The sequence below is a fragment of the Hippopotamus amphibius genome, chromosome 2 (assembly GCF_030028045.1).
Source record: "Hippopotamus amphibius kiboko isolate mHipAmp2 chromosome 2, mHipAmp2.hap2, whole genome shotgun sequence".
In the NCBI taxonomy this organism is placed as follows: Eukaryota; Metazoa; Chordata; class Mammalia; order Artiodactyla; family Hippopotamidae; genus Hippopotamus; species Hippopotamus amphibius.
The window spans coordinates 187099900-187114945 of record NC_080187.1 but is presented as its reverse complement, the minus strand read 5'-3'; the positions used below and the strand labels follow the sequence as shown (position 1 = coordinate 187114945).

Here is a 15046-nt window from a genome sequence, read left to right as displayed (position 1 = left end):
TGGAGGGGAGGGATGGAGAAGGGGGCTAGGCCCTGGAGCACAGGGATTTCCTCAGGAATGCTGGTGAACCCCAGAGGTTCCATACCTCCAGGAAGTACAAAATAAGATTTTGTTTCCATGTGAAAATTCCAGGAAGATAATAAATACCAAAAAAAGAAGAAACTTCCAGATGAGAGTGCCACTTTCTCTGGGGAGGGCCCGCTTGGTTCAAGCTGTGCCAGCAGAGACTCACTCAGGACCTGCCAGGCGTGCCCTTCTGCAGTGAACTCAGCTCTGCCCCGTGGGTGCTGCAGGCTTCTATTCCCACCAGGCAGCCCCTTCCCCATCTGAAGCCTCTCCCTGAGAGTGGTGGGGAGCCCTCAGACAGCTCAGGGGTCAGTGTCCTGGCCCACTTCACCCTTTACTTCTCCATCCACACTCAACTGTTTCTATGTGGGATTTTTTGTAGGAAAAGAAAATTATTCTCACATATTTTGCTCCAACCCCAGAAGCCTGCAAGCACCTCTGGAAATGTGGGATCGAGAACCAAGCCTTCTACAAGTGAGTGGACACCTGGGATGGGGAGTGCCTTTATCAGAGCCAAAGTCATAGAAGCTACTTTTAGAGGAAAGATGGGCAGGAAACCTTGAGAAACCCTGACAAAGAAGACATGAGATTACAAGGCTGGACTTCCTTATGAAACTCAGACCCCTTTCCGGGTGGCTGGCTGTACCACCTGGAGGGTCAGAGCTGAGGTCTGGGAATGAATCTCAGCAGAGTTGCCCAAGGAGTCTACCTTGCAGTGTCCTTGGACAGCCCCCAGTGGCAAAGCAGTTCTGGGTCTTTCTATGGTAAGGCCTGAGCCAGAGAAAGCCCATGGGTGCCTGACTTGAATAAAGTTGGCCCTGTGGAGCCATTTAGAGCCCTGGGAGGCCCAGAATACAACAGCTCCATGAAGGAGCAGGCGCAGCCCAGAGCAGCTCCCTAAGCCTTGGAGAGACTCTGGGGCCTGCTCCCTAGTGGGTGGCCACGTGCTGAGCTGGGGTTGATACCAACCCTTCCTGGTGTGTCACTAACAGAGTGACAGGCCGAGTGCCCAGGAGCTGGGGGTGGGGTTGTCTGTTACAAAGGGAGCAAAGACTTGTCTGTAACTGAGATACCAGCTTTGGGTCAAAGGCAAGAACTTAGCTTACCAAATGATTTTGTAAAGTATATTGAGGCTTTTGTGCCCAGTTTTCTTTGATTAAGAAAGTGGTTATAAAAGCATTTAGGGAACAAAGAAATAGCCCATCAAGAAACGGGGGTGATGGCCAGATAAAGTATGTTTTGCTAAAACCCTTGGTCTTTTTTTAAAAATAGAATGCAATGATTTATGCTTTAACAGGCTGCATCTTAATCAGAACAACATAAGACAGAATGTGTGGTATATTCTTCCCCTGACAGGCCATAGTTCTCCCTCCAGTAACCTGAATGATTCAGAGCAGAATTGCTGTGGGAGGGTACCATCCACCTCCCCACTCAACAGACTCTGCTAGCTGCTGACTGCTATGGGCTGCTGGTCGCACAACTGTCTCCTCCCCACTATCAGGGCCCCAGAAGCTGTTTCTTGGGCAGGCTTTCTGGGTTGTGTAATAAGTTCTGTGCATTTGATACCAGAATCAGGTGTGAACTGAATGAGCAGCCTGAATTCTCACTTGAGTGGGCTTCTTTCTTCTCATGGAGAGGACACTCAGAAGACTTTCACGTGGTCACACTTCCCTCCTATTCAGTCCCTGGCTGTCCACGGAAAGCCAAGAAAACATTTCAGCACCATTTCTGGAGGGCTTCCTTTGTTCTTCCATCTGTGCCATGAGAACAGAATTGTGCTTCTGAACCTGTGACCATACTCAGTTTCTGAGTCTTTCCTTAATAGATCTCCATGCCCTGCCAACACCCACACTGGAAACCAAGGCTGCTTTTCACTGTTTTCCATTGACTACTAATTAAGTGTTAAAAGCCTCTAGCCTGGGTCAGATCCCCATTTATGCCAAGTCTGTAGCAGGAGCCACTTTGGCTTCACTCTGAGTATCTGTCACATGCAGATCCCTGCCCTACATTTGGCCTAGTGCTTTGAAGGGAGCGGGGTCAGACTCAAGAACGTGCTCATATAAAAATGTAACTTTACGTGTCTAACGTATTAAATATTTTGAAAAAAAAAATGTGCTCAGGCAGGAGGGCAGGTAGGCTCAGAGCCTCATGGAGCCCTGAGACAGGTAGTGATGGTATCCCCAGAAACTACCATTCATGGATTATAGAGACAACCCCCTAAATATTCACTGCCGCCCAGGACAAAGGCTTCAGACCAGATCGATTCCGGCTGGGTTAGCAGTACAGGCACGCAGGGTGTGTTGTGGACAGAGTCAGGTCTTAAGAGATTCAATCTGGGCAGCTCTGCCCAAGCTTCCTTTTCATGTGAGAGGAGTAAAGGGATCAGAGAAGTCACTCAAGAGGATACGCCTTCCTTTCAGAGTCTCCACCTCAGCTGTCCACAGCCTTGAAGTGGTGTTAATGGGCTTTCTGGCAGAGGGTGAATGGTTCCAAGTTAAAATAAATGGTAGAACTTTTATTCAAGTTCAACTAGTTTCTTCATTTCAGGACTTCTCAGAGTCTCTAATGTGATAATGTACTTTAGGTTCTCTCCAGGAAGGAGATGGAATAGGAAGGACAGCCCCATCTCTCTTCTCTACCCACAGTTACTAGGACTGTAGGGACTCCTGAGGTCAAGCAGTCCCAGCTCCATCACTTTATAGATCAGACGACTGAGGCTAAGAGAGGAAGAGAAGTTTGCTCAGGGTCACACTGCTAAGCAGCAGCCTGACTGAGATTCAGCAGGTGGCATTCTCTTATTCCCCCAGACCACTGTCCCTAACATTTATTCTCGCAGTCCCCTTAGTGAACCCCGTGAGGCACTCTTGGGGAGCCCTCACTCTCCTGACATGGAAGTGGGTTGCAGCATGCCTGTCCCCAGCACAGAGACCATAAGCACGGCCCTCGCGTGCTAAAGGAGAGTCAGAGACAAGTGGGGCTGTGAAGGGCCTTTTCCTGAAGGGTTTCCTCAAGTAGCCTTTGGAAGGAGCTGGGAATACGCTGCCTCAGGCTGTGAGGCATTGCAGGCCATCTGTCACACTGGACTTTGCCTTGCTGCAGGCTGGAGAAGTCAAGCCAAGTCCGCACAGTGTCCAGCAGCAATTTATTCTTTAAAGGGAGCCGGTTCCGATACAGGTAAATAGTGACAGTAAGTAACCATTATGGACCTATTTTCAGACCCTTCTCTGGAGACCGATGGCCCAGTGGTCCGTATCCTTGAGAACAGAGACACTGGGAACCTCCAGAAAAGCGTGAGGTTTCCATCCAATTCTCCTGACTCCTAACCCTTTGACTGTTTCTTTCCTTCCCTGCAGCTGTTGCCTGTAGGGCTTAAAATGTTTATCTTCTCCTGCCCTTACCAAAGCAGCAAAATAAGAACTGTAACAGTGATTCCTCTCATTTCTGTCTAAAGATTTCGGTTTTTTTGCAATATTTTTGGAACATGCTGGACAATGAGGAATCATTCCTAAATGAGAATGGAAGATCCCAAAGACTCCAGAGATAGAGAGCTGTCAGGATGCCTTAGAGCTCTTTACCCCTGCAAGCAAGCCCTTCTCAGTGGCCTAAACACTGGAAAGGGGTAGGCCAAAGAGGCCACTTCCCAATTCAGCCAAAGTATCTGAGATCTTAGAGAGGAGCTTAGTCCTGGAAAACGGTCTCATTTCTTGCTTGCTTGTTTTATTTATACCATTTACAGTGGCCGAGTTGCAAAGGAAGTAATGGAGTCCAGTGCCAAGATAAAGCGGGAGCCACCAGAAATACACAGGTAGGTTGCCAGGGGCTTCCCCCCAAACCAGGTCCAGCCCAGATCTCAGAATCTTAAAAGAGCCAGCAGTTTCTGAAGATTCTGGCCGTGATGGCTTCCAAACAGGGCAGGAAGGTGAAGAGACCTGTCTCAGCCAAAGGCGTGGGGAATAGGCTGACTCTGGTTCCCTGAACCCTGATGGAGAATGAGGGAAGGGGAGCTACAGCAGACAGTACATCAGACCCAGGAGCCACCTTCCTGGGTAACTCACTACCGTCATCCCAAGTCCTGAAATTGGCCATAGACCTTGGAGGACATGCCCAAGCAGCAAGATTTCATTGGTTCTGTAAACAGTCCCTTACAGGAAGCCAGTCACATTATAGGTCTTGCTAGTTTCAGGATCCATGCTTTATGTGTAGCTATAAATCATGCATGTCCAGGAGCCCATCTCCTAGAACCTGGTAAGACCGAGGAAGAATATGATTGGCCAAGAGGGCTGGAGTTTGCCAACCAGCCTGACCTCTGGGAATGGGAGCATTACTACCTGCCTTCACACGGAGCCTCCTGCCACCAGCTGCCTCTGTGGGAAGTCAGGGTAGGCTGCCATATCGGTCTTAGACACATTTTTAACACCGCATATCCTGGGGCTCTAATCCTGCCCAGAGATCAGTGGCACTGTTGCCACACTAAAGAAAGGTGCAGGTGGGTCTGGGATATAAGGAAGTTGACAAGTTTGAAGCAGTGTCTCTGACTGAGATCCAGGGACTAAAGGCAAAAGGCAAGTATTAAAGGTTTTAAAAAACAAAACTTAACACAGCCAGGCAATTCTAGTAACCAGTCCTCAACTTTGAGTCCTGACCACATCTGTCGGTGCACCAAGAAAACAGAGTTCTCTTTTTCTTTAACCTCAGAGCAGGGATGGTTCCCAGTCGCAGCTGTCCCTCCATAACCCATGGCCCAAGGCTGAGCAGCGTCCCCAGGACCCGGAGGAGAGCTGTTCACATCTCCATCATGGAAGGTGAGCATGAGCTCTGCAGATGACCTGAGGTTTCTCCAAGTTGTTACTTGTACCACTTCCTCACAGGGACCTAGAAAAGAAGTGAATTTGCACTAGAGACAGCAGTACGTTTCTGCAGTGGTAGCAAGTAGGTTTCACCCAGTGGATGGGAACACCAGCTGGGTGTCAGGTGAAGGGTAACCCCTTCCAGCCCTGCTGAGCTCTGGTCCAGGAGGGGTTTGCAGATCTGAGAGTATTAGACTAGACCTCTGGGAGAGACCTTTATAGGCAGAAGCTACCAGGTTCCATGCAGTTATGAAATTGCTTTCCATCAGTGGCTTTCACTTGTGTTCCAGATCTGATGACCAGTCTCCACAGCTTCGAGGATCAGGGTGGCTGAGGCCGTTAACCAAGAAATGAAAACTCTTGGTTCTGAAGCATTCAGAAGGTGGCTGCCACCACCTTCTACTTCAGTAGTAGAAATCTGTCCTCTTGCTATCTAAATTCTTTAATTGTCTCAGGAACTCCAACATGCCCCTCTCTCTCTCTACTGTGGAGGTGGGAAGAAAGACAGAGTCTGTGTTATCTTCACTACGAGATACCCCAGTAGCTGAGGTTGGTACCTCTCCAGTCTCTGGGCAGTTTACACCGTGAAGAGACTCTGGGAATACTGCCCTCCAGCTGTTGTCGCTGACCCAGCTTGCCCCACAGGCTTGATACAGGTATAAAGTGGAGTGCTTTCCTTCCTGAAGATGACGTTTTGTAGGATCTCAGAAGATCTCAAGCAGCAGGACACAGAGTAGGACTGCTTCAACATGTCTCTGTCTTGGAAGCTGGGAAGGGAAGGCCCTCTGCCCTTTCTGTGGGAATGCTGCTTATTAATGAAAATGAAGAATCTCTTAGGTTAGGAATGACGTTGCTCTGCTGCTCCTCTGGGAGGATCTCTGCTTTTGTTTAGGATTTTACAATGTGTCACTGACTCTGTATCACTTGAGTATGGTATATAACTACAAACAGTCTAGGGGTTGAGAACCCTGGCTGGGCAACCACCATCAAGGGCCTTAATTATGTGAGTACCTTAGTTGCTCCATTTGGAAAACCACATGGGTTTCGAGGAAGCTGATGTATGTGCAAAGTACTTTATTTTTTAATTTTTTTTTTTTTTTGGCTGCATCAGGTCTTAGTTGTGGCACATGGGATCCTTTGTTGTGGTGTGCAGGCTTCTTTCTAGTTGTGACGTGTGGGCTCAGTAGTTGGCGGTGCACAGTCTCCCTAGTTGTGGCATGTGGGCTCTGTGGTTGTGGCAGGCAGGCTCTCTAGTTGTGGTGTGCAGGTTCCCATAGTTGCAGCGCCTGGGCTTAGTTGCCCTTCAGCATGTGGGATCTTAGTTCCCCAACCAGGGATTGAACCTGCATCCCTTGCCCTGCAGGACTGATTCTTAACCACTGGACCACCAGGAAAGTCCCTGTGCAAGTACTTTAAAGAGATGAAACCATTTACTGGGCAGGCAACAAGCACAATGCAAAGAGTCCTGATCAGGAAGTCAAAGACGAGGTCAAATAAGAGCTCTGCCGTGCGTTTTCTGGGGCAGGTTGCTTAACGTCTCTGAGCCTGTTGCCCCCACTGTAGAGGGGGGTGTGGCTGTGGGGGGGGCCTTGTAAACTACCAAGTATAATTGCTATGCAAGGTATGGAATTATTGAGGTATGGCTGTCATCAGACACAGCCCCCTGGTTTTCCCTCCTAACTTAGGCTGAGCAGGAGAACTAAGCCTGGCTCTCTTATTTTGGGGTGTGCATCTCAGGAAAGTGGACTGCCTTCTCCTCTTTTGAGGAAACATAATTTTCTTCCCTCTCTGTGGCCCTTGTTCCCATCCATCCTGAGGCTGAAGCCACTAGGTTCATCTCCGGACTCCTGCAGAGAGTCGGGACAGCTGTCTTCCCAGAGAAAAGGCCACCCGCTGGGGGAAGCTGTCACTAATACAGGTATTGCACAGGAAAGCAGCCTCAGGCATTACTGCTCCCTGGCATATGGAAGAATGTCTGGTAAAACCAGCATTCCCAGAAGAGGGAAGACCAAGGCCATCCATGTGTGAATATAACTCATTTGGAGTAGCTGCCAAGCAGGGTTAGCAAAACAACTCAGAGGTGGAAAACCACTGTCAAGCTCCCCCAAGATGAGCTGTGAGGCTGCCTCAATTCCCAGCCAGCTCTGGCTGTGCCTTCAGCCTCCTCCCAGTACCTGTCTTCTCCCATTATAGCAGCAGTAGGCTCCTCAACATCCAAAACAGTCACCCGTGCTTGCAAAATGCCGGGGGAGGGTGCAGTGGTGAGAGGCCATTGAGAAAGCTATTAGAGCAGAGACCCCCCCACCCACTGGGCCAGGGCACAGCCTCAAAAGCTCAGCTTCAGAGCTTCACACTTGGCAGACTATAGCACAGCAGGCCTCCACGTGCTACTCCCCAAGCCAACCTGCTCCTCACCCCCGTGCCTAATGGTGCCTACAGACAAGCACAGCCTTCATCCCGTCATGGCCCTTGGGGCCCATTAGACTCAGGAGGGCGTGGGTAGCAGCTCCGAACTGCCCCAGCAGGAATGAAACTCACAGGCAAAATGAAATTCAGGGTGAAGAGAAGCAGATGGACATCTGGTTTGGATGTGGAAAAAATACAGGATTTTAGCAGTTAAGTGGCTCTCTCAGTGCAGGGATCATCAAGCTGGGGGAAATAAAGAATGGATTATTTCACAAGGCCAGAGCTCAGCTGCATCATCTCTCAAGAGGGGGTTTTGCCTTTAAAGTACCTAACACGGCTGACCCTCACTACCCACCCCAACCAGGCAGGGAAGGGTGAGAGAGACACGACAGGGACCTCAGAGGAAGGGCACAAACCATCAAAACTCCCAGGCAGTTATGGACATTTGAAATTGGTTCATGCTCCAGCAGGGATTGTCTTTCCTGTAGTCCATATGGCACATAAATTGATACCACAGAAACTACTTGCCTTTTCCAGGGGAAAGCTGTGTCTGCTATCTCCAAAAACAGTGGGGGAAATTGCCAAAACATAAACATAACATTACAGTTTGATTGAAACCATGTAATCTCAATGAACTGAGACCCTTAAAAAGAGGACTGCATTGGTTGGCCCTACCTTCTGCTCTTGGGGTGCCAAGATAACACATTATTAGCACAGGCCTGACCAGAGAGGACGCTCAGGTATGTCAGTTCCTCTCACCCACTGTGCCCTATGTGGCACTGCTCTGCAGCCAGACAAATAGCGTGGAGCTCAGTGGAGAAGGGAACGCAGCCCACTTCCAGCCCAAGAGCCACCCAACCCAAAGCCCACTGTCTTCAAAGCTTTACATCCTGGGTTTTCTGGGACAGTCCCTACTCTCTGGGATTATTCCCTGCCCTCTCTGTCCCTCACCCTCTGAGAGGTCTGGGGCCCTTCTATGGGCCTCAGGGAAACAGCTACTGTCTGGGAAAGCTCTGCTTTTTATAGCTCTGAGTGCTTCTGACTGAATCCAGTCCCCTGATAACACTGGCCTCTCAAAGCTGCTCCTTCCCTGCAGCTCAGCCTGCTCTGAGACTCTTGGAGCTGACCTTCTCTCTCCAGCATGGGAGGCACTGTGAAGGGGCTGCCGTGGCGTGAGATCAGTGAAAATCCTTTGTCCCTAGTTGGTTTTCCATCCTTTCCCTCCGTACCTTCCCTGCCTGGCTGGTTCCCATGAAAAGATCAGGTGGTCTCCACTGAAGAAGTACCTGCCTTCCTGGGCCACCATGGGGAAGAGTCTGATTAAGATTCACACCAGAGTTCGAGTTCAGCTCCGGTTGACTAATCACTGCCTTCGACCCCTGAGTGTGCGCATCCTGAGGATGGGACCCCGGCTCCAGGGTAGGCTCCTGACCACTGTGCACCCCAGCCCACTGGGAGCCACCTCTGGGCAAGGCGATCAGCTGGAGCACCTCCCAGGTAAAAAAACAGCCTCTGTTTTGCTGTGCTACTCACCCAGATCCCACCCACAGCACCCACCCCATCCACCCCAGAATAACAGATTTGAGGTGAGTGGTGGTTTCTAGTGAAACCTGAGGTTCTGTACAGGACTAACCTGGCAGAGGAATGATAACCTTAACCTTACAGGTGAGGTCCGTTGGGGAAATAGAAGACTAATATTTACTGAGTAATTCTGTTTGTCAGGCTTTCTACTTAGAAATGCACACATAGCCATTTCCTTGTTTACTGAGAGCACCAACAACTCACTATAATGTGGCTTCTGGTGGCCCTCTGATTTGTTCTTTCTGATATCACAGCCTTTGCCTCTCACCTTCCCCCAGCAAGCTTAGGGCTGAATTGTAGGCCAAGCTAAGATTGCACTGATTCTGGCAGCTAAGCTGGTCATATGCTGGTGGACGATCTGGCAGTCAGAGCTGTCCTTGTGAGGCGACAGCCCCTTGAAAGAGTGTGAGGTGCCCTGTGCAAGGGGGCTGAGGTTCCAGAGAAAAGGGAGCCAGAAGAGTACCTGGGAAAGGAGCTAAGCCAGCAACGTGTGTGATCAGAGCCTGAAAAGGTTTCTGTTTTATCAGGAACCCATTCCGCACTCCCAAGTATGTGTTTCTCATGCTGGACATGCAGATGGGGGAAGGAGGGAGGAATACTGGGGAAAACAGAGTAGAGGAACATCAAAGGCTCTGGAACAAGGGATAGGCTCTTAATTTCAGCTTATTTCACAATAGTTTCTTGGGGCAAGTGGGACCTAAATCTAAGGCAGGTGCAGGTTGTTGATTTAATTCATCCTGGCCCGTTGTTCCATCCCCGGAATCCAACTGCATGATCATTAGCACCATGGAATAGAAAGAGGCTTGGATTCTACCCTCGCCTTTGCCAGTAACAACCAACCAACTTGACTTTAGGCAAGTTCTTTTACCTCTTGTCCTCACCACTTCATGAAGTTGTTGAAAGATAAAATGCAAGTGCTTTTAAAAGTTTAAAACATTATACAAATTTAAGATTTTATAGCATAGGGACAAAGGAAATACAGCCAGGACAATGAAACTTCTGAAAGCAGAATCTGTGGCAAATATACTAATGGTGAGGACCATGGGGAGCAGAGGCAGATGGCAGGGGGCGGCCATCTCCCCACCCACCTCAGCCACTCTTTCATAACCCAGGGTTCGTTCCTCTGGAAAATCTTTAACAGTGTGTATGCCGAGATGGGCTACAGCAGGCTGGGCAGGCAGGCGGCCTGGCTGCAACTGGCTACCCACCAAGGGAACCAAAGAAGATATGGGACACACTACTTCTGAAAGGTTACTGGCACCTTTTAAAAGAGAACTTTGGGCTTCTGAAGCCAGCCCTAAACCAGAAAACACCCTAATAGGCCCTGATTAGGTCAGACCTTTACTAGTTGGGAATCAGTCTGGGGCAGTCAAGGTCAATTTCAGAGCAACAGAAGGGGACGAGCTCCTCTTGATGTGGACCACAAAGGCAGGGACAGCCACTCTGGCACCACCAATATGGCCAGGAGTAGAAAATGCAGACAATGAACTTGAAACAAGAAGCCATTTCCTTGGGAGCACATGACATGGGCCACACTAGGCGACTCTAAGCCCACAGCCTCTGGCCTGGGTGGCTGCTGTTTGGTTCAGGAGAGTAACCAGCTCCTGTTTTTCCCCACTAGAGCTTGAGCCCTGGAAAGAGAGAAATGTTCCATCTGAGAAAGTAAAGAGATAATGAGTAGTTTTAGAGGCAGAAGACTCTTCCTTCTAACAAATGTAAGAGAATTTCCCATTGATCCAACAAGATCTTCTCAGAGACCACTCTGTACTCTGGGGTATCTAAAGCTAGGGGAGGGCTTCCTAGGTGGCACAGTGGTTAAGAATCCACCTGCCAATGCAGAGGACATGGGTTTGATCCCTGCTCCAGGAAGATCCCACCTGCCACAGAGCAACTAAGCCCGTGTGCCACAACTACTGAGCCTGTGCTTTAGAGCCCATGAGCCACAACTATTGAGCCCATGTGCTGCAACTACTGAAGCCCACGTGCCTAGAGCCCGAGCTCTGCAACAAGAGAAGCCACGATAATGAGGAGCCTGCACACCACAACGAAGAGTGGCCCCCACTCACCGCAACTAAAGAAAGCCCACTCACAGCAAAAAAGACCCAACACAGCCAAATAAATAAATAAATAAGAAGCAACCTGCTAACTTAAAAAAATAAATAAACAAATAAATAAAGCTAGGGGAGCTGTCAGCCTATTCTGGACCCAGCTCAGTCTAAGGTGAAAAGAGAGGGAAAGCACTTAGGAAGAGCAGATCAGGTTTTTACCTCCCACGAGGTCAGGAAAGCTAGAACTGGGAGGCTGAAGAGACTGATAGCTATTGAGAAATCCAGAAGATGAGCTCATAAACTCATGAGCTCAAGGAGCTGTGTGCTGGGTTGTTAGGACACTCAGCTCCAGAATCGGTATTTGATGAGGCCCAGTTAGGCAAAACACAGTTTTCTCCCCATTCCTGCCTTTCAAGGCCCTCAGCTCCCTGAACCATGACCCCAGCTCTGGTTGGGTCAGGGATAGTCTGCAATTCTCTTTCAAATTGGGCTAAAGCCAGGCCCAGGACACCAAAGGTAGGAAAGGCAGAATCTTCAACAAATGTGGCCAGAACTATATGCAAAAAGAAAAAAACTTCCAACCAAAGCCACTCTGATTCCTGCTGCTTCTCTTGTCCTATTTTTTATTTTTATTTATTTTTTTTGGCTATGTCAGGTCTTAGTTGCGGCACACAGGATCTTTCGTTGTGGCACACGGGCTTCTCTCTAGTTGAGCATGTGGGTTTTCTCTTCTCTAGTTGAGGTGAGCAGGCTCAATAGTTGTGGCACACAGGCTTAGTTGCCCCGTGGCATGTGGGATCTTAGTTCCCCAACCAGGGATCGAACCTGCATCCCCTGCAATGCAGGATGGATTCTTTACCACCAGGGACCACCAGGGAAGTCCCTCTTGTCCTATTCTTTTTTTTTTTTTATAAATTTATTTATTTATTTATTTATTGGCTGTGTTGGGTCTTTGTTGCTGCACATGGGCTTTCTCTAGTTCCTGCAAGCGGGGGCTACTCTTCATTGTGGTGCACAGGCTTCTCATTGTAGTGGCTTCTCTTGTTGTGGAGCACAGGCCCTAGGCATGTGGGCTTCAATAATTGCGGCACATAGGCTCAGAAGTTGTGGCTCACGGGCTCCAGAGCACAGGCTCAGCAGTTGTGGCGCACGGGCTTAGTTGCTCCGAGGCATGTGGGATCCTCCTGGCCCAGGGATCAAACCTGTGTCCCCGGCATTGGCAGGCAGATTCTTTACCACTGCGCCACCTAGGAAGTCCCCTCTTGTCCTAGTCTTGATACATCAAAACAGAGTGCAGCAGCCACTGCTGCTGGTCACGTGGGGCATGCAGAAGGGCTTCCAAAGATTCTAATGATCAAATAAAACAGAATGGTTGCTGCCTCCACCAGACAGCAAAGTGTGTGCTAGAACACAGAAAGCCTCCTCATTTTCCTTTTGCCTTTCCAGGCCTTGAGTCCCTACGGGACAGTGCCCACTCCACCCCGGTACGTTCCTCCTCCCACGGGGACACCTTCCTGCCTCATGTGAGAAGTAGCCGGACAGACAGCAATGAGCGAGTTGCCGTGATCGCGGATGAGGCCTACAGCCCTGCAGACAGCGTGCTGCCCACCCCTGTGGCCGAGCACAGCCTGGAGCTGATGCTGCTTTCCCGGCAGATCAATGGGGCCACCTGCAGCATTGAGGAGGAGAAGGAGTCTGAGGCCAGCACCCCAACTGCTGCAGAGATGGAGGCCCTTGGGGGAGAGCTGAGGGCCCTGTGTCAGGGGCACAGCAGGCCAGAGGAGGAACAGGTGAATAAGTTTGTTTTAAGTGTCCTCCGTTTGCTCCTTGTGACCATGGGACTCCTCTTTGTTTTGCTCCTCCTCCTGATCATCCTTACTGAGTCTGACCTTGACATTGCCTTTTTCCGCGATATCCGCCAGACCCCTGAGTTTGAACAATTCCACTATCAATACTTTTGTCCCCTCAGGCGATGGTTTGCCTGCAAAATCCGTTCAGTGGTGAGCCTGCTCATTGACACCTGAGAAGGCATGAATCCTCCCAATAACTAGCCAGGTGGACCAAGGAGCCTGGCTACCCATTCCCAGCAATGGGACCCATCGCGGAACCATCGGCACATGTACCAAGTCCTCCTCTCATGACTCAAAGTCCACAGCCTAGGAGGGTCGTTTCCCAGAAGAAGAAAGGGACAGGCTCATGCCTTGTCTAAACTAACTGGGAAAACTCATTTCCTTCAGAGGTTCTTTCAAGAAAGGCTCGGCAACTCTGTTTCTCATCCTCCCAATTTGCAGGATAATTTTTGGTTTTGAATTTTGATTTTTCATAGATGTGTATTATTTTGGAAATATCAAAAATAATTTATTTTATTATTACTGATTCTTGCAGTAGTGTCACCTAGTAGATGGGACACTAGTTGGAGACTAGAGAGCTGTTGTCTTCTGTATTCTTCAGGAGCTTTCCTACTGGGTTCCAGTAGACTCATCACTGCAGCCTCAGCAGGGCAGGCCAGGGATCTGGACAATGGGGACTGTCTAGGTTTTCTTCCCAGACAGAGCTTTAAAAAAAAAAAAAAAAGTAAACATCCGTGTAGAATGATTAAATGGAAAGTTGCTTCTTATGACGGTCTGAGTTGGATTTTCTTTTCCTTTTATTTCTTTCAAATCTGAGCAGAGTGGGCATCTGAGGGACCACCACTACAGCAGCAGCAGCAGCAGGGGTGGGGTAAGTCTGTCCCCTTAGACTAGATCCTAGTGGGCATCGCCATGAGTTTTGTATAATGAGCTTAGACTTGTGTGATTTTTTTTTTTATGAAGATCCTCAAGACTTTTATACTGTTCCAGCAGCATTCGTTGAATTCAGTGGTGCCAGGGATAGGACTGTCAGAAATGTTGGACTAAGTGTAGTTAACAGAAACCAGAGCTAAGGTACCTGAGAGACTGTTGAGAAAAGAGCAGTATTTATTTTGTACACCCCCTCCCCCAAAAAAGGCTATTTCAATTTATATTTTAACAACAAAATGTTATTTTCATATCAATTCATATTTTGTTTTTACTTTATGGATTAAGAAAAATAGAGCCTGATGAACTTAAACAATGTAAGAAAGAAACTGATCCTGGGAATGAAAAGCTTCAGAAAATAGAATTCCAAGATCAACAAACAGCCTTGGAAGGGACCAGGAAAAGACTCTTTAAATAGGAGTTCTAAGAGATGCCTACAAAAGAAGGTGAACGTGGCAGAGACCAACACTTAGATGTAGAAATACTGCCCCCTAGGGTCATCCTCTGCACCAGGAAAATGGAAGTTGTAGGAAAGCACTTGCCATCCTTGCTGAGCTGGGAGCTGTGGAAGCATGCAGCAGCGCAGCCTGAGAAGGGTGAGTGTGGAGTCCGAGGCCCAAGCTCTGCAACTCTTACAACCACTCACACACAAGATCTTGTTTTCATCTCAGGGAGAGATTTCTAAGTCATCTGGGCCCTGAGGACTTATGTAAGGACAGTCAGTGGACATATTCCTGGGACCCACATAACAGTGGAGCAGCTGCTGACACCCTATGATGCTGGGCAGCCCCAAACGCAGAACAGAATGAGTCATGACATGTTTAGATCTGCTTTCCCTAGTTTGTCCTGAGAAGGCAGAACCATGTCCATGTATAGAATATAACAGCCATGGAATAAACGGAGTTTTTCTTAAGGTCCGGGGGTGGGTGTTAGCAAATTTTAAATGCTCTTTTAACTAGACCAGGGGTCGGCAAACTTCTGTAAAGTGCCAGATAGTAAATATTTTTTTATTTTGGTTTTGTGGGCCATACTCTGTGGCAACTACTCAACTCTGCCGTCTTAGCACAAAAAACAGCCAGAGGTAATACATAAACAAAGGAGCAAGGCTGTGTTCCAATAAAATTTTTATTTATAAAAACAGACGGTGAGCTGAATTTGGCCCACAGGCCATAATTTGTCAACCCCGATCTAGACAATAAAACTGCTCCTTACCAGTGTATCAGCAGAAAGAGGGTCAGCTCTGCTCCAATTCCTGACGTGTTAAAGATCCAGGATCATCTCCCAGTAGAGGCACTGGGGATGCTTGTTTAAAGGGTGCTCG

General features: G+C 48.8%; 1 protein-coding gene across 5 annotated transcripts in view; it reads left to right on the top strand.

The window, feature by feature from the left end:
- Positions 1–14017, top strand: part of FRMD5 (FERM domain containing 5) — a 340409-nt gene extending 326392 nt beyond the window's left edge. For 2 of the 5 annotated variants that reach the window (XM_057721969.1, XM_057721967.1), the window contains exons 10-15: positions 449–540; positions 3166–3240; positions 3803–3871; positions 4762–4868; positions 12395–12738; positions 12918–13281. In XM_057721969.1, coding sequence (XP_057577952.1) covers positions 449–540; positions 3166–3240; positions 3803–3871; positions 4762–4868; positions 12395–12738; positions 12918–12965 — 735 coding nt within the window. In that variant the 3' untranslated portion in view covers positions 12966–13281. Of the gene's footprint in view, positions 1–448; positions 541–3165; positions 3241–3802; positions 3872–4761; positions 4869–12394; positions 13577–13632 lie in introns of those variants that run through there. The other 3 variants (XM_057721970.1, XM_057721965.1, XM_057721966.1) reach the window with 3 other exon arrangements.
- The last annotated feature ends 1029 nt before the right edge of the window (positions 14018–15046 follow it).